Consider the following 18,886-nt stretch of genomic DNA (forward strand, 5'->3'; position numbering starts at 1 on the left):
CTCCTTCTTCTGCTCCTTCTCCTGCTCCTTCCCCCTGCTCCTTCTCCTGCTCCTTCCCCCTGCTCCTTCCCCCTGCTCCTTCTTCTGCTCCTTCTCCTGCTCCTTCCCCCTGCTCCTTCCCCCTGCTCCTTCTCCTGCTCCTTCTCCCTGCTCCTTCTCCTTGCTCCTTCTCCTGCCTGCTGAGCAGCTCGGGCTTTTCCCTTGTCCCAGTCCCAAGAACAGAAAGATCAGCACATGCCAGCCCCTGGACACCGTGGTGTCTGCCTGCACCAGATGGACAGTGCAACTCATGACAGCTGAGTGGTTTCTGGGTGCCAGACCCTGCTTCAAGGGCTTTCCATGGGTTAGGACGTTGTCCTCACAGCCATCCTGTCTTACAGAGAGGGAGGCAGAAGCCCAGAAGGATGCCTGCCCTCTTGCCAGCAAGTGGGGGAGAGGTTGAGTTGGCTCTAACCACCAGACTGTCCTGTCTGGCTGTGTGTGCGCGTGTGCATTGTACCCATCGGGTCACATCAGTGAACCTGTGTGCACACGTGATCCCTATGTGGGGTGCACCCCATGCATGTGCCTGTGTCACGTGTGTGTCATGTACCTGAGTGTGTGCACACATGGTGCTGTGTATGTGTGTGCATGTGTGTGCACACGTGCTGCCTACATCGGCACTTATGTGGGCATTGTGAATGGTGGCTCTGCACATGCTACTCAATGGTTGGGGATCTGGGGGTGAGCTGGCATGGCATGGTGTCCAGGTGTGCTGTGAGCTAACTGCTGCCACACTGCAGATGTTCATCTGGGTCTCTGGACCTAGGCCAGCCCTGGCTCTCTAAGGTTTGTGTGCTGTTCTTGGGCTCCTTGTCTGGCCTCCTGGGTCCCTGGAAGCTTTCAGTCCCCATCTGCATCAAGAGCCTCCTCCCAAAGGCTGCCAGCCCCACAGGGAGAGGGGTGCTGTTTCAGGGTGAACTGCAGTGTGGAAAGTAGGGCCGGGAGCAGTGGAGCCAGTCCCCACTCCAGTGACAGTCCCGGCACTGGTGTCAGTGTTGAGAAGAGGGCAGATGATTGTGCCATTAGATGTGGTGGTGCTGGAGGGGTGGGGGGAGAGGAGAGAAGTAACAGTGTCCAGAGGATGTTGGCAGCAGGCTCCACTGCAGTACCCCTGAGAGCGGCGCCGTCCACCTCCTGAAAGCGACCCTGCCCACCCCACCCCCTAGAGTGCCCGCACCCATCTCTTGAGGAGCGCTCCCCCAGTTCCCTAAGAGCGGCCCCGCCCAGTCCTGAGAGGGGCCATACAGAGCTCCGGAAAGTGGCCCCGCCCCCCCCCCCAAAAGCGGCCCCGCCCACCCCCCCCAAGGGACCTCTCCCATTCCTGAGAATGGCCCCGCCCAGCTCTGGAGAGTGACCCCGCCCACCGCCCCCAGAGCAGCCCCGCCCAGCTCGGGAGAGGCCCCGCCCACCTCTTGAAGAGCGGCCCGGTCTTCCAGATGTTGGTGTTGCCCACGCAGCCCCGCGGCGGGTCGGTGATGTTCTCCTTCTCGAGGAGCTCGTGCACGGCCTGGGCCACCACGCCCACGGCGTCGCTGATGTGGGCTGACTCGTTCTTGCCGTTGATGAGCTGCAGCCCGAGGATGCCTGGGGAGAGCATGCGACTCAGAGCCCGTGGGGGCCTCCCCGTTCAGGGACCCCGCCAAGGCCCAGCACTCACCGTCCGGGGCGTAGCGCAGGGCGTTCCCCGAGATCTCGCGCTCCCCGACCAGCCACACGTACCCGGAGCCCGTCATGTTCAGCATCGCAGCTGCACGGTACACAGTGGCAGCATCGTCCTCGCTGTGGGGCAGACGGGGGTGACGGGCCAGGACTCCAGCACTCCCACCGCGGCGCTCCACAGGCCCAGGTCCTCCTTCTCTGGAGCAGGGACCTGCCCAGCCCCCAGCCCCTCCTAGATCAAAGCCTGCAAACCCCGCAGAGGCACTGCTGCTCAAAACCCAGGAGCCTCCCAGGACTCCGTTGCTGGCCCTTACCTCGGGGGGAGCAGGGATGGAGTTAGATGCTGGTCCTTACTTTGCGGGAGCAGGGATGGGGTTAGATACCTGGTTTATAGGACTGACTTCCTACTTGTGGCCTGCACCTGTGCCCCCAGCATGCCCTTCCCTCCACCTTAGAAGGCCCTGATGGGCGCCCAGGAAGGTAATGGATCACCATTGATCACTTGCTGGCCAGATACCAGGCACTGCTTGAAGTGTTTTATGTGGATTATCTTATATAACTTTCACAATATCTCTGTGTCCCGAAGGGAAGCGGAGGCACACGGGACACACAAGAGTTGGTAAATGGCAGAGTCAGGACCCAAGCTCCTAAGACCTCCTAGACAAGCCACACCCCTCTGGTTCTCTATGTTCAAACGTGAAATGAGGGGTTGGGGGACTCTCCAGGTTGGTGAGATGCTGGTGGGATCCAGCGTCCTGAGGACGACCAGAGATGAGAGGCAGCTTCCCCCGGGGCTCTGCACAAGCAGCTGCCTTCGCCCAGTCACCCAGGCCTGGGGCCTGCAGGAGGACAGAGCCCAGGCAGGCCTCACCTTGCAGGCATGTGCGGTCTTGAGCTCTGCCGGTGTCCTTGCAGGCGGGCCCCTGTTGACAGTGGAGCAGGGGACCTGTTCCTCTGGGGCTGGGGCCTCTCTGGTTATGACAAGGACCTGGGGGCCTGGTGGGACTCTAGAAGCCTTTGGGGGTCTTCCCTCACCACCATCTGTCAGACCTTTCTCTGCAGGGCCTGTCCTGGCTCCAGGGGTCCTGGACTACCCCTGATACTTTGCTTCTCCAGGCATGGGCAGCGGGGTTGGGTGGATTGCCTGAGTGTTGGGTAATTTTCACAATGCTTGACTCTGGAAACCAAGGTGGCCCTCCCTTCCCTGAGGAGGGGTCTGCCCCCAATTTTCTCAAGAATAAGCTCACGAAGAAATGCAGACCTTCAGTGTTTGCTGTAGATGATGATGCTATTGGATGTCAGCAACACAAGACAGAGGTGCTCCCAGTAGCACTGGCCCAGTGCCCCAAATGAAAGCATCTAGCAGAGGCTCTGCACACTGAACACAACGCAGCTTGTCCAGCAAGACCCAACACCATGCATGTCGTGGAGCAGCGTGCCCGCTATCAAAGTGCCCACCAGGGCCTGACGAACAAGCCCGTCTTCTTGACACAATTCGGGTCTATGACATGTGATGTGGTGGAATTATTAGGAGCAAAACAGTTGTAAACAAAAGCCTGATCTGTCCATCAAAACTCATCCGATCATTTTATGGAAATAGTTGATACCAATCAAGACAACTTCAGGAAAATGAAAAGTTTTGGAAACAAATTATCTGCATGCTATGGAAAATTGGTCAAAAATTAAGATTGGCATCATGTCTCTCTGCAAAACACCCTCAACAACCTTCACTAAGGAGGAGCCAAAATGTGACAGGTTGAAGATCTGGGGTCAAGAAGGCCTGTGCCTGCTGCTACCCAGGGCTTGCCTCTCTGCACTCCTGGGAGATGGGCATGCTGGGTGGGCCAGTTGGCCTCTGCTGTGGGACTTTGGCCTCCATTCCAAGGAGCTCAGCACATGAGAGGAGAGTCCTTTCCAGCCCTCACAGTCCAGAGCCATTGCACGGATTCAAGAAGTATGTTGGAGGCTGGGCACAGTAACTCATGCCTGTAATCCCAGCACTTTGGTGGGTGGATCGCCTGAGGTCAGAAGTTCGAGACCAGCCTGACCAACGTGGAGAAACCCCTGTCTCTACAAAAAATACAAAAAAATCAGCCGGGGTGGTGGTGCATGGCTGTATTCCCAGCTACTCAGGAGGCTGCGGCAGGAGAATTGGTTGAACCTGGGAGGTAGAGGTTGCAGTGAGCCAAGATCGCGCCACTGCACTCCAGCCTGGGTGACAGAGTGAGACGTCATCTAAAAAAAAAAAAAAAAGTATGTTGGAGCTGGGGGCAGTGGCTAACGCCTGTCATCCCAGTCTTTTGGGAGGCTGAGGTGGGTGGATCACTTGAGGCCAGGAGTTCGAGACCAGCCTGACCAACATGGTGAAACCCTGTCTCTACTAAAAATACAAAACTTAGCTGGGCATGGTAGCCTGCACCTGTAATTCTAGCTGCTCAGGAGGCTGAGGCACGAGAATCACTTGAACCTAGGAGGCCGAGGTTGCAGTGAGCCAAGATTGTGCCACTGCACTCCAGCCTGGGTGACAGAGCAAGACTCTGCCTCACAAAAAAAAAAAAAAAAAAAGGCCACGGGTGGTGGCTCATGCCTGTAATGCCAGCACTTTGGGAGGCCGAGGCAGGCGGATCACCTGAGGTCAGGAGTTCAAGACCAGCCTGGCCAACATGGTGAAACCCCATCTCTAATAAAAATACAAAAATTAGCCAGGCACAGTGGCGCATGCCTGTAATCCCTGTACTCAGGAGGCTGAAGCAGGAGAATCACTTGAACCCTAGGGAGCAGAGGCTGCAGTGAGCTGAGATCACGCCACTGCACTCCAGCGTGGGCAACAGAGCAAGACTCTGTCCCCAAAAAAAAAAAGAAAGAGGTATGTTGGTGGGTGTATGGTTGATGTGTGCTGTGGTCAGTGTATGCATATGCATGGGGTATGGCATGTATGTAGCATGGGTGTATGGGTGTGCACATGGTGTGTGTGCTGCACATGTGTGTTGTGATGTATGTGCATGTGTGCTGTGGGTACATGTATGTAGGTGTGCATATATCAGTGTGTGTCTTTGTATGTGGTGTATATGGTGGTATGTGTGCCTCTACCTGTATGTGTATATGCACGTGTGTGTGGTGTATGCATGGTGCATGTGTGTACACATGTGGTGTGTATGTGTCATGTGTGCACATGCCTGTGTTGTGTATGACCTGTACATGATTCTGCATGTATGGGTAGAGATGTATGAGTGGTGTGACGGTGTATGTACATGCATTTGCACTCATGTGTGTATGGTGTATGCATGGTGCATGTGTGTACATGTAGTGTGTATATGGCATGTGTGCACATGCATATGTGTTGTGTGTGACCTGTACATGATTCTGCATGTGTGGGTAGAGATGTATGAGTGGTGTGATGGTGTGTACATGCATTTGTGCACGTGTGTGTATGGTGTATGCATGGTACATGTGGTGTGTATATGGCATGTGGGTACATGTGTATGTGTTGTGTATGACCTGTCCATGATTCTGCATGTGTGGGTAGAGATGTATGTGTGGTATGACTATAGTGTGTGTACATGCATTTGTGCACGTGTGTATGATATGTGCATACACAGGTGGTGTGTAGAGTGTGCTCATGTGCATGGATGTGTGGTATGCACATGGTTCCTGTGTGCATGCACATGTCTGCCCTGACCATGTCCCTTTCCCTGGGCTGGCCTTTTTCTCAGGGCCATGTCTGGAAACATGACCTTAACCCTGAGGCTGGCAACATGGGGTCAACCTGTGGGACTGTAGTGCATGGCTCAGGGGCTCATTGGCCAACAGAAAACAGTGGAGAAAATGCCCCCTCCCTTCTCTCTGGGGACCTGGGCATGGCAGGGTTCTGTGGATTGGCTTTGTATGTGATTTTTTTCTCCCATGTCCTGTTGGTCACTCCAGTTAGAATGTAGGGATCAGGCAGGTCTAGCTTGATGTGAACTTGTCTATTGCAAAAGTGCCCAACAGTGGAACAGGTGTGTTTTAGGGTAATCGACTCCTTGAGTTGCCCCATCTGGGATGAAGAAATCTTCCACTTCCCAGCCAGCTGTCTATTCATTTGTTCACCTGCCTATCCATCCTTTTATCCCGTCACAGCCACAGAATCTCTCTCCAGCTCTGTGATGAGTGAGGGAAGTGTAAACAATTCAGAAAATAACAGAAGAGGCCACAAGTGACCGGGGTCGGTGGCTCACGCCTGTAATCCCAGCACTTTGGGAGGCTGAGGTGGGCGGATCACAAGGTCAGGAGATCGAGACCATCCTGGCTGACACGTTGAAACCCCGTCTCTACTCTAAATACAAAAAAGTAGCCAGGCGTGGGGTCAGGTGCCCTGTAGTCCCAGTTACTTGGGAGGCTGAGGCAGGAGAATGGCGTGAACCCGGGAGGTGGAGCTTGCAATGAGCCGAGATCGAGCCACTGCACTCCAACCTGGGTGACAGAATGAGGCTCCGTTTCAAAAAAAAAAAAAAAAGAGGCCACAAGTTCGAGACCAGCCTGGCCAAGATGGTGAAACCCCGTCTCTACTAAAAATATGAAAATTAGCCCGGTGTGGTGGCGTGTGTCTGTAGTCTCAGCTACTTGAGAGGCTGAGGCAGGAGAATCGCTTGAATCCGGGAGGCAGAGATTGCAGTGAGCTGAGATTGTGCTACTGCATTGCAGCCTGGGGGACAGAGCAAGCCTCCGTCTCAAAACAACGAAAAAAGAAAATTAACTTATGAGGGTCTGGCTGGGCTTTTGCTGGGCTGGACTTTTTCTCAGAGGGGGTTTTTTCTGGGCGGGGCTTTCCCTGGGTGGTGCTTTTTCTGGGCGGGGCTTTTTCCTCGTAGCGGCTTTCCTCGGGTGGGACGTTTCTGGGAGGAGCTTTCCCTGGGCGGGGCCTTCCCTGGGTGGGGCTTTCCTGGGTAGGGCCTTCCCTGGGTGGGGCTTTCTCTGGGTGGGGCTTTCTCTGGGCGGGGCTTTCCCTGGGCGGGGCTTCCCCTTGGCGGGGCTTTCTTCTGGGCTGGGCTTTTCCTGGGTTGGTCTTTTTTCTGGGCGGGGCTTTCCCTGGGCGGGGCTTTCTTTGGGGCGGAGTTTTTCCCTGGGCGGGGCTTCTTTTCTGGGTGGGGCTTTCCCTGGGCTGGTCCTTTTTCTGGGCGGGGCTTTCCCTGGGCGGGGCTTTTTTCTGGGCTGGGCTTTCCCTGGGCAGTTCTTTTTTCTGGGCAGAGCTTTCTCTGGACGGGACTTTTATCTGGGCGGGTCTTTCCCTGGGCGGGGCTTTTTTCTGGGCGGGGCATTCCTTCCTTGGGACCAGGGCGTACGCGTACCTTGCCTGGTCAAATCTTTAAAAATCTTTTTTCCTGGAGCCAGGCCAACCCTCCCTGGGGCCCACAGTTGGATGAGTAGAGTGGACAAGAGACCTATGAGCCTAAAGCTGAGTGCGGGGGGCGTAATGGGGTATGATTAGTGCCTTTTTATAGCAGCTGCAGGAGAAGCAGGTGAGGCCCCGTGGGCAGCTCTAAGCAATAACCCTGCCTTGGGCTGGGGAGATTCCTGCCTTCTAGCCCGAGGAGCCCTGGCTGGCCCCACCCTGCGCTCTGCCCTGGTGAGGGGGCTGCACCTGTCTCCGTGCCAGAGGTTCGTTTGACGGACCCATGGAAATGGTGGCCTGCCCTGGGACTGAGAGTGTCGCTGGCTCTTTCCCATATGCAGGGCTGGAGGGCTGGGCTGTGTTCCTCTGGGCGTTTCGATGCTGTTTTGCTCCGCTCTGTTGGAGCCTAGCAGAGCTTTTAGGTCAGGGACAGTGGGGTTTTGGCTGTCCCATGAGGCAAGGCTACTCACCCTGCCCTTCCCTACTCTTGCTTTTCCTATTCCCAGTCACCCAGCCTTTCCCCTCCCAGAAGAACCTAGCCATTTGCAAATAGGGAGCTTTTTACAGTGGGCTTCTCCCGAGGTTGCTCTGTGGCACCGGACCCTGTCCAGAGCAGCCTGATTTCCCGGGTACCTAACTGATTTCCCCTTAAGCTGCTGCTCCAGTTGTTGCAACCCTTCCGTTGGGAAGTCTGGCCCTCTCCCTGCCGTGGGCCTTTTCGCCTGGCACATCTGCACATCACTTCCCTGGGCCTCGTCCCTGGCCCCAGCCCTGGGCCTTGTTTGCACAGGTTTGCCCCCTTGAGTTGCAGAGATTCCCAAGGGCAGGGTCTCCTCCATCTCCCTCTCCCACAGCCCAGCTCAGGGCAGAGGTAGTATGTGACTGTGGAATGGGGAAGGGCCCAGGGAGGGAGGCACAGATGGAGGGTGTCACATCAGCCGTGCCGATAGGAGTGTGGGCGTGGGAGCGGGTGGGGTGTGGCTGTCCTTGGTGAAGGTGCTTTGGAAGCTGAAGGTCACTGTGCCCAAGAATGTCCCAGCTCTGGCTCAGATGGCGGGTGCTTGGCCAGGTACCACCCTGTGTGCAGTGTGTAGGGCCCTGCCCAGCCTCACCTGGCAGAAAGGATGATGACTCGGGCCTCCAGCTCTTTTGCCTCCATCAGCAGGGCTGTCACGTTCTTGGTCCCTGGGTCAAACTGCAGCACCTTCTCTGCCTGCGGTGTGAACAAGAATGTTAGCAGGCGGCTGGGGCAGGGGACATAGCACCTCAGGGGTGAGAGTCGGGCTGGAGCCGCTGGGAACCCCGAGGCAGCTTAGCTAGGGCTGCCATGGTCTGCGCCTGCCACCTGCGCCTCTGCCTGCCTTCCTCAGTCCTCGCCTGGCCTGGCCTCGCCTCTCCGGTCCTGTCCTGTCTTCAGCCTGCGCGCTCACCTGTGCTCGCTCTGTGCTCTCTCTGCTCTCTCTCTGGGTCTCTCTCTCCACCTCACTCCTGTCCTCATCTTTGCACTGAGCATGCAAGCTGAAGTGGACCCAGACTCAGGAGGCGTGCAGCGGACGGGAAACAGAAAAGAGTTTTGGAATGCAACCAGGAAAAGAGATGGGGCTGACTTTTCCAAAACCATGGGAGGTCCTCTGAGGTCTGATTCCGCAGGCCCCCGCAGGAGCAGCCCAGCCCCGGCGAGCGGGTGGCCAGGCGGGCGGGCTCCCTCCCGGGTTCCACGAGGAAACCCTGGGGGTCCCGGAGATTCGCATGCACTTCCCGGAGAGCAGCTCCTCCTGCAGCCGCGCCTGCCTCGAGGGTGCAGGCTAGGGTCACGGCGGGTGGGCCTCAGGCACCCACGCCGCCACGCCTGCCCTCTCCTGCCTGCCCTCTCCTGCCTGCTGCCGGCTGCCTCTCCTCATTGCTTGGGCCTGCGGCTCGGCGGCTGGGCCAGACAGTGGCCCTAGTGGCCGAGGCGCCGAGGCCAGGGCTCCCTAGCCGTGGGTGGCGTGCACGTCCATGCATATATACCTTGGGTCCGCGCTTGTTGTCATAGGACAGTTGGTCGAGGTTTTCATAGTTCCTTTTTTTACTCTGATGAATAATGTGCACAGAGAAAATATGCAGACACAGAAGAAGATTATAAACGGTTGAAAATGACGGCGCTAAAGCAATCACACCACCTCCTCGGCACGTCTGCAGACGGGCTCCTACCTGGAGCTCGCAAACACCGAGGCCCCGGGCGGGGCTGGGGGCCGGGGGCGGAGCTGGGGGGGGGGGGAGGGTCGTGGGGGTGGGGCCATGGAGGCTCCCTGCCACGAAGCTGTGCTCTTGGAAACGGTCGTTCTCAGGAGAAAGGGAGGCCCTGTCCGCGTCCACCATTCGGAGGGAGCCCCACCTGCCACCCCCACCCTGCATGCACCTGCTGTGTGGCCCCAGCAGTGCCCACTCCAACCCGTGTCAGTCCTGAGTGGGAGGTGAGCAGCCCCCCGGGGCCTGTCGCCATGTCCCTCCCCCTCCCTCTCCTTGGCCTCCCTCTGCCTCTCAAGAGACCGAGGTGTCCTCACTAACTGGGGTGCCCATGCCCATCGGCTGGCATATGTGCCCAAGAGGGTGTGTGTGCATATGTGCATCTGCAGGGGTGGCATGCGCCTGTGGGTATCTGAATGGGAGGGTTAGTCTGCAAAAGCCTGTGAAGGTTGCGGAAGGGCCAGATGGTCTGAGCACGCCTTTGTGTGTGTGCGTGTGCATGTGCGTGTGCATGTGTGTGTGCGTGTGCGTGCGTGCATGTCTGTGTGTGTGCTGGCTGGCGCAAGTGAGGGTGAGCATGCACGTGAGGAGCGCACCTGTGCGCGTGTCCAGGTGTGTGTGTGAAGAGCGCACCTGTGCGTGTGTCCAGGTGTGTGAGGAGTGCACCTGTGCGTGTGTCCAGGTGTGTGTGTGAGGAGCGCACCTGAACACGTGTCCAGGTGTGTGTGTGAAGAGTGCACCTGTGCGTATGTCCAGGTGTGTGTGTGAGGAGTGCACCTGAGCGCGTGTCCAGGTGTGTGAGGAGCGCACCTGTGCGTGTGTACAGATGTGTGTGTGAGGAGTGCACCTGTGCATGTGTCCAGGTGTGTGTGTGGTGCTGGAGCTGCATGGAGGCAAGCGTGGCCTGAGCCTGTGGCTGGAGGTGTGGAGTGTGATGGAAATGTGTGCGTGCACCTGTGAATGAAAGCGGTTGGGTGTGCAGGGGTGAGTGTGTTATGGGAGTCCATGGCCGTGGGTGGGCACGCCAGAAGGTGAGGGGCCTGTCGGGCACTGGGGTGAGGGGCACTGTCTTGGGTGAGGCCCTCGGTGCTCATGCCCCTCCCACCCAAGACTCAGAGAACCCCCACGACAGGACTTCCAGGACCTTCTGGTCTGCCCCTGACCCGTGCCCTCTGGTCCCTCCCGGGTCCTGTGGTGCTTTGGGGGTGCCAGGTTGGCCCTAAGTTCAATGAAGCCAGCTCTGACACGAAACATGCTCCCAGCCACCCGTAGGTCTGGCCCTCTTCAGCCTGGGCCTCCTCCCACTGCTTGACCAGGAGCCGGCCCAGGTGCTGAGCACCCAGGGCTCTAGGGGTCCTGCAGCCAAGCACCAGCTCTGCCCCAGACTGCAAATGGGAGTGGTAAGGAAGGGGGCAGGGGTCTCTTGGACCCCCTCAAATCCCAGCTCTGATCTCTCTGCAGCCCCACAGAGTGGACGCCTGGCTGTGTTGGGGTCAGTGTGTCCTAGAACCAGGTGGCTAATTGGTCTTGGTAAGGAGTGCCGAGGGAGCCCTGTGGTGGGGGCAAGGAGGGGAGTGGAGCCCAAGGGGCGGTCCGGGCTGGGGGGCAGGTGTCTGTGGATGGGGCTTTGCTGAGCTGTGAGGTGCAGAGCTTCAGGGGAGGCCACGCGGGGGAGGACAGGGAATGGGCCCAGCCGTGAGGGGACAGGACTGCAGGGGCGGTATGTGCAGGCCATGTACAAGGGAGACCTTGCCCAGAGGGAGGCTGCTGGGAACTCAGGACAGGGTGGGCGGGAAGGGTGACGAGTCCCGAGCCCGGCTGGGGCCTCCAGGGAGCGAGGGGCGCGGGCAGGAGGAAGGGACGAGGGCGCGGGGCAGCGCGGGGTGGCGCGGGGCAGGGGTGTTTGCGGAGCTCCAGGTGGTCTGGCCCTCGCCCCGCAGGGACTGACACGAAGGAGATTTCGACTAATGGCAAAAGCGAGTGAAATGAGCCGAGGACAGGCTGGGGCGGGCGCTCGCCAGACGTGGTGGTGCTGACCATGCACGATGGAAAGAAGAGGGTGTCACACACGGAGCCACAGACACACGGCGGCCCGTCCTGCACCTCGGCTCCGCCAGGCGCCCGCCTGCGGCGCCGACCCTCACCTTGGACTCACGCTCCTCCAGCAGCGTCTCCAGGCGCTTCTGAGCCGCACGGCCCTCGTGGTCGTCGCTGACCAGCAGGATGATGTGGTTCCAGCTGTAGACACGCATCATCTCGAACCACACGCTCGACTGGTGGGAGTAGGGCGGCACGGTGCGCAGGAAGCTCAGGTGGATGCTCTGTGGGAGACGGGAGCAGGGCGGGCTGAGGGGGACCCGTGGAGACCCGCCCTCCCACCCGCCTCCCGCCGCTGGAACACCCGCCGGAGGCTGGGAACCCCCTTCCTCCCACCCCTGTCCCCACCCCGCTGGGGACACTTTCTAGACCCTGGGAGCCCCTCCTGTCTCCCACCCCTGTCCCTAATACCCTGGGGACACTTTCTAGACCCTGGGACCCCCTTCCTCCCACCCCTGTCCCCACCCTGCTGGGGACACTTTCTAGACCCTGGGACCCCCTCCTGTCTCCCACCCCTGTCCCTAACACCCTGGGGACACTTTCTAGACCCTGGAACCCCCTTCCTCCCACCCCCATCCCCACCCTGCTGGGGACACTTTCTAGACCCTGGGACCCCCTCCTGTCTCCCACCCCTGTCCCCACCCCGCTGGGGACACTTTCTAGAACCTGGGACCCCCTTCCTCCCACCCCTGTCCCCACCCCACTGGGGATACTTTCTAGACCCTGGGACCCCCTCCTGTCTCCCACCCCTGTCCCTAACATCCTGGGGAGTTTCTAGACCCTGGGACCCCCTTCCTCTCACCCCTGTCCCCACCCTGCTGGGGGCACTTTCTAGACCCTGGGACCCCCTTCCTCCCACCCCTGTCCCCACCCCGCTAGGGACACTTTCTAGACCCTGGGACCCCCTTCCTCTCACCCCTGTCCCCACCTCCCTGGGGACACTTTCTGGACCCTGGGACCCCATTCCTCCTACCCCATCCCCACTCCCTTGGGGACATTTTCTAGACCCTGGGACCCCTTCTGTCTCCCACTCCTGTCCCTAACACCCTGGGGACACTTCCTTTTTTTTTTTTTTTTGAGATGGAGTCTCACACTGTTGCCCAGGTTGGAGTGCAGTGGCGGGAACTCGGCTCACTGCAAGCTCCGCCTCCCGGGTTCACGCCATTCTCCTGCCTCAGCCTCCCGAGTAGCTGGGACTACAGGCGCATGCCACCATGCCCAGCTAATTTTTTGTATTTTTAGTTGAGACGGGGTTTCACCGTGTTAGCCAGGATGGTCTCGATTTCCTGACCTCGTGATCCGCCTGCCTCGGCCTCCCAAAGTGCTGGGATTGAGCCACTGTGCCCGGCCAACCTGGGGACACTTTCTAGACCCTGGGACCCCCTCCTTTTATCCACCCCTGTCCCCACGACCCTGGGGACACTTTCTAGACCCTGGGAACCCGTCTTTCTCCCACCCCAGCCTCTCCTCCCACATATAATCTCGGAAATGGAGGAGGTTTGGTGTTGGCCCCATAGCACCCTAAGGGACGTGGGTTTCTGTGGAATCGTTCCTGGGATGAGCTCACCCCCTCCCCTGCAGCCCACCACCTTTGGACAAGTTGAACTCAGGAAGTTCTTGATGACACATAGTGCCTTGAAGATCCCCTGGGGCTGCCCAGAGTCCTCCCAAATTTAAACTCTATGTATGAAGGAGAATTCGCTCTTGGGGCTAAAGGCTTCATCTCCCCAGGCGAAAGCGTGGTGCTCGCTTGCCCTGGCTTGCTTTCCCTGGCCGCAAGCTGCCAGGGAGTGCCGTGGCACGGCGGGGAGTGGAGCAGGCTCTGTGCCACTCTGCCTCGGTTCTCTGTGTCTGTCCAGGTGAGCCCTGGTTCCTTCAGTGTCCCTGTGGACTCACACTGATCTTGTGGTTCTCTGAGGCCTCCAGGTTATTTTTCCCCTGTTCCCTCTTTGTGGCCTGGGGCAGTGCCTTGGGGTGCAAAAATGTCCCCTGCCTCTCTCTGTCCACCTGGTGACGTGGCTGCAAGGCAGGTTGTGCTTGAGATCTTAGACTAGCTCTGACCTGGCCTTGCCAGTTCATGTTTTCGGCACAGGTTGGTTGTAGTGTAGAGACCATAGTAAGGCCAGGGTGTAGCTGTGAGGCGTGCCCCCTCCCTTTGGCCTGCTCTGGGCTGGGGGCACGTGCTGGGCTGGCCCTGCCCTGGGGCATCCCTTTCCCTGGGCTTTCATTTGAGCCACTGGCTGCTTTCCTGGGTAAGGCCATGTTCTCTCCTTCGCATGTGAGGAAACTGGTGCCCAGGAAGGCGAAGGAGGTCGTGCCTGAGGGCACAGGAATGAGACCCCCTCCTTCTCATGGCCAGGGGTGAAGTCACCTGGGAGGAGCAGTTTGGGTGCTGAGGGGCATGCCAGGGCCTTCAGAGCCTCAGGAAGGTGGCTGTTCCAGTCTCTCTCAGCTCCTGCCTCCGGGGCCTTCCATCCTCCCAGAAGAGCCTGGGCCTAGCTGGGGCGACCCCTGTGCTTTAAGGCAATGTTACTGAGGACTGTGGACTCTGGGCTGGAGGAATTTGGAGAAGATGGGGGACCCGGAAGCTTGGCTGCACAGCCCAGCCCTCTGGCTCCTCAGCACTGGCACCAAACTAGGTGTCCGCTGCCAAGTGGCCCTGCAGGTCTGTCAGTCAGTGGCCCCAGGTTGGTCAGCCTCTCAGTGCCCAGTTTGCATCCTGGGTAGACGGAGGGCTGTGTGACCTAGAGCAAGCCCCCGTGGCTCTCTGGCTTGGAGTTTCCTGCAAAACTGACTGGATGACCTCCCCCCTCTTCAGCGGCTGTTCCAGGATCGGACAGAGGCCCTCCTCCTAGCCTGTGGGCCAGGAGGGTCTGCAGGACGCTGAGCAAAGGTCCCCTCAGCCCTAGAGGCTGGAAGCCCCCAGGCCAGCGCCCCGCCCTGAGCTGCATCCTCATTTACGCCATGCAACCGCAGACATTGCTCTCCACCCATGCCTGCAGTGAGAAAGGCTGGCCCCACCACCCTGGCTGTGTGCACACCCCTTTCCTCCTGGAGCAACCCCCAGCTCTCCAAACTTCCCTTCAAAGTCCACCTGTCTGGAAAGCCTCCCAGCCGTCCCTTCTCCCAACCCATGGGCCCTCTCCTCCTGAGGGTGTGTCACTGGTGCCTGTGCCAGTGATTGTGTGTGACTTTGTGTGAATCCGTGGGTGTGCCAGTGTGCATGTGTGGGGAGGGTGAGCACAGCAGTGTCGTGTGTGGGTGCTGTATGAATGTGTGAGTGTGTGATGTGTGAGTGTGTGAGGTGTGCCCCCTCCCTTTGGCCTGCTCTGGGCTGGGGGCACGTGCTGGGCTCCATGTGAGCCCTCCTTATGCGTGAGAGGGTGTATTGTGTGTGTAAGAGTATGTGAGTGTGCATGTGACTGTGTTTGCAGATGTGTGAGTTGGACACGTGAGAGCGTGCAGACGTGCATGAATATGGGGGAGCTGTGTGGCTGTGAGTGTGTGGTGTGTGAGTTCCATGTGAGCGGGTCGGCCCGCTGCTCCTGGAGTGGCCGGGCTGTGCACTGGGGCTGAGGGCCGGCAGGCCTGGTCTGGCAGTCAGGCTTACCTTGTCGGAGTAGATGGACATGCGGGTGGTCAGCCCCAGCACGGGGATGCGGTAGAAGCCGGCTGTGTAGGAGACAGGGGTGGGAGTGAAGTGGTCGTTGGGGGTAGGCGGATGGCTAACTAGGATGGCGTAGACCTGTGGACACAGGAGACAGGGTCAGCTTGAGCCAGGGGTGGGCCAGGCACTGGGCTAGAGGCTGAGATCCGGAAGCAGCAGAGGCTGAACCCAGAAGGCTAAGAGGGGTGGGGGCACAATTTGGGTACATGCTACATGCCCAGGCCCAGATGCACACATGCCCACAGAGCGGGGGAGGGAGACCCCATCATCATCCTTTATCAGTCAATCGCAGAGGGGCAGAGGCAGAGCAGGGGCTAAGGGGACACAGGGGAGAGCAGACCCCACCCGGACCTCCCCTCACTCTTCTCACATTGCTGACTGGGGCCTGCAGGGGCTGCGCCCCTCAAGGGCCAGATGAAGGCCTGCCCTGGGGATGTCCCGGGGACCCTGAGCACAGGACGCACCCAGGGTGGACTGGGGAGGACAGCTGTTCCTGCATCATGTTGGCCTTGATGCTCAGAACCCACCCGTCCTTCCTGATGGGCCAGGGGTGGGGCCAGCTCACATCCTGAGACAGGGCAGGCAGCTCCGATGGCCAGTACTGGACTTCAGGGGGAAGCAGCTAGGAGCCGCTAAAGAGGCCGAGGTCCCTTCTGCTGGTGTCTCCAGAGGCGGGGCCTGAGGTGGGCTCCGTCTGAACAACACCCAGCCCTTACTTTGAGTGCTGGCCTCATCGTCAAGGAAGGGAAGGGAGGCATTGGGGGTGCAGCCCAGCCTTCCTGCCCATGACCAAGGCCCCATGGGGCAGATCTAAAGCCAGCGGCTCAGCCCCCTGGAACTGACGCCTTCCCTCTCTCCCCAGCCCCTCCCAAGGTGGGGTCCACACCACCTTCACACAACAAGGACTTGAGTCTGTCCCCAGCTCTGCCTGTGCCTCTTAGAGCTTCGGCGAATGGGGGCGGGGTGTACTGCATGGCCCCACGTGGCAGGACAGTACCTGACCAGGGGGTGTGTTCTGTGAGTGGTAGCTACAGGCATTGCCTTTGCTCCAGGGACCATGCCCACAGACAGACAGCAACACGGGCGTGAGTTGAAGCAATTCCCCAGGAATGGCCCCTCCCGGATTTCCCAAGTCCACCTTCCGTGTCCCTCCCCAGTCCCAGATGGAACATGTGACCGCAGCCACTGGCTACAGACGCGTCCCCCTAGTCCCATCCCGTGGTGTCCTGGACTGGGGCATGGGGGTGGATTTTGAGGTGGGGAAGGAGGATTTCTGAGAAGAACTCTGGCGTGCAGCTGCAGCTGTTTGAAGTGGTTCTCCCTCCCCCAGCTCTTGCCTCCAACCTGCACCCAGAGGTGCCTGGCAAAGACCCGTAGGTCCGTGTGTGACCATGCAGGCGTTCGCGCATGTGCTAGGGTATGGTTATACGCATCACATGCCCCAGCATGTCTGTTTGTGTACATGCGTGTGCATGACTGGAACCGTGTGTGTAAGTGTGCATGTTTGCATGTGCCTCTGGGAATGCATGCCAAGCCGTGTGTGGCACATGAGCAGGTGTCCATGGATCTGCATGTATGCAAGTGAGCATATGAAATAGTGTGATGCTGAGGTGCATGAGTGTGTGCTGATGTAACATTTGGTGTGGGTGTGAGCATGCATGTCTACAGATGTGGTGTGTCCACCAAGTAGGCACGTGTGAGCAGTGCTAGGCTGGATGTCTGTCCTGCCTCTTACATAAAGGGCTGCATTGCAGATCCTTGCAGTCTCATTGGAATTCAGCAGGCGCTCGGCCCAGGGGCGGACAGCTCCGACAGGCAAAATCCCAGGAGCCGCGTCCTCCCCCGCAGCGCTGGCTGCCGACAGCTCCCATGCCCTGACGCCTCTCGCGTGTGCACCCCCACTCCCACTCCCACAAAGCGCCCTGCTTTGGCACCTGAGCCATTACCCTTCCCAGGCAGACCCATGGGTCGGGGGAAGGGTAGAAAAAAAGGGCAGGAGAACCTGGAAGCAGAAACAAAGATGGCCCCAGGCCCCGTCCTGTTTAAAGCTCTGCAGGGCGGGCATGTAGCTGGACGGGCACTTCTGCCCCCATACCCGGAATACATACCCCCACACTGACACACTCCAGCCCCACGTCTGCACACACCAGTCAGGGCCTGGAGCCCCAGGGACCCTCTGAGGACCAGCCAAGGTGGCAGGTGACTAGTCTGAGGCCAAGATAGGGGAGCCAGCAGACCCTGGTGTTTGGTTCCTAGTGAGACAAGGGCCTCCCGGAAGCAGCCAGCTGACTCCGGGGTGGTGTCTTCCAGGGAGGAAGGGAGCACGGAAAGGATGGAATGAAACTGGGGCTGTGGGGGTGCAGTATGGAGGAGGAGAAGGTGGGGGACGGAGGTGGGGGAGGGCACCTGGCTGGAGATGAGGTCCTCGCACACTGACAGAGCCATCTGGATGGCGTTGGGCTTGTGCGTGACGGAGGTGGCGTTCAGCTGGATCTTCCAGGAACCATGCCGCTTGTTGGCCTGGTTCACGGCCTCGCGGAACATTTGCTCGTGCTTCCGCGTGCTCAGCACCGCGCCAATGTTGACGATCTTGGGGTCGCACGCGGCACGGGCGACGGAGCAGGAGAACAGCAGGGCGAGCGTCAGCAGGCGCATGGTGCTCATGGGCTCGGGCCGCGGGCCTGGTTCTGCGCTGCGCGAACGCGGGGCCCTCGGCGCATTCCCCGCGGGGCTTCCGGGCCGTCCTGCGCTCGCCCGGCCCCGCGGGCTGTGGACGCCACGTCTCCCCCGGAGCGGCGGTCCCGGGACGTCGGCAGAGGGAAGGGGCGCGGCAGCGCGCTCAGGGGCTGCGGGCTCAGCCCCACGCGACCGGCGCTGTCCACGGTGCTGAAGCGGGCCGGGCGCAGCTCCGAGCGCCCGGCTTGGAAAGGGCCCGGCGGCGGCGGCGGCTCCGCGGACGGCGCTGGTTCCGGTCCGGACGCTGCGGCGACTGCAGCAGCTGCAGAAACGCGAGCGGGGCCAACGTCTCCTGCCCCTCCCGCCGCCCCCGCTTCCCAACACGGAGGCGAAGGGGGCGCCTCCCGCGCCAGAGCGTGCGCCTGCGTTCGCGTGAGCGTGTGTGTCGGAGCGCGCGTGAGCCGGGAAGCGCGCGTGTGCGTGTGAGCGCGTGCCTGGAGGGGTCCTGGGACAGTGGCCTCTGCTGTCGGGGACCTGCAGGGAGCTCAGTTTGGGAGCGTTAGAGGGGTCCGTGTCACCGCGTGCAGCCCGCACCACCCTTGCGTGCCTTTTAATATGACCGAACGTGTCGTGCCTGCTCGCATGTGTGTGTGCGCGCACGAGTCGTCACCCACAGTCAGCAATATTTCGGGTCCTGACTCTTGTAGGCTGGAGCGCTAGAGGGGTGGGGGAGGCCCTAAACTATGCCTCTGGGTCCGCCCCCCCACAAGGTTCAGAAATGAGGGAGAGGCTCCGTCTACGTGGCCATATAACTTGGGACCCCCCTCCTCGGGCTAAGAGGAATAGGGAGGGTGACCGTGGCTGCCACATGTGTTCAGCCAGGCCTTCCGCGAGAGCCTGGAGACTGGACCCGCACTGACTGGGGCTGAGGTCGGACACCAGGAATCACTGGAGCCCCGGGAGGTGTGTTCGGGGCCAGCCGTTTCACACCCTCAGCTTCCGCTCCTCTCTCCATCTCCAGTCCCTCGCAATACGCTCCCAGCGCCCCCTTTACCAGAGCCTTACCCATCCCTCTGGTCCACACCACCCTGTCTTTGTCCCCCTCCACCCCTGGAGTGTGCGTCCCCCTCCCTAACTTGAAGGAA

The 18,886-nt window shown here is 59.8% G+C and overlaps 1 protein-coding gene across 1 annotated transcript in view; it reads right to left on the reverse strand.

Moving 5' to 3' along the window:
- GRIN1 (glutamate ionotropic receptor NMDA type subunit 1) overlaps positions 1-18,059 on the reverse strand; it is a 32,273-nt gene extending 14,214 nt beyond the window's left edge. The window contains exons 1-7 of the mRNA XM_025360467.1: positions 17,472-18,059; positions 15,009-15,143; positions 11,446-11,622; positions 9,083-9,145; positions 8,185-8,285; positions 1,700-1,821; positions 1,452-1,626 (exon numbers count right to left, since the gene is read on the reverse strand). Coding sequence (XP_025216252.1) covers positions 1,452-1,626; positions 1,700-1,821; positions 8,185-8,285; positions 9,083-9,145; positions 11,446-11,622; positions 15,009-15,143; positions 17,472-17,729 — 1,031 coding nt within the window. The 5' untranslated portion in view covers positions 17,730-18,059. The remainder of the gene's footprint in view (positions 1-1,451; positions 1,627-1,699; positions 1,822-8,184; positions 8,286-9,082; positions 9,146-11,445; positions 11,623-15,008; positions 15,144-17,471) is intronic.
- Positions 18,060-18,886: the final 827 nt, after the last annotated feature.

This window comes from Theropithecus gelada, chromosome 15 (genome assembly GCF_003255815.1).
Source record: "Theropithecus gelada isolate Dixy chromosome 15, Tgel_1.0, whole genome shotgun sequence".
Classification (NCBI taxonomy): domain Eukaryota; kingdom Metazoa; phylum Chordata; class Mammalia; order Primates; family Cercopithecidae; genus Theropithecus; species Theropithecus gelada.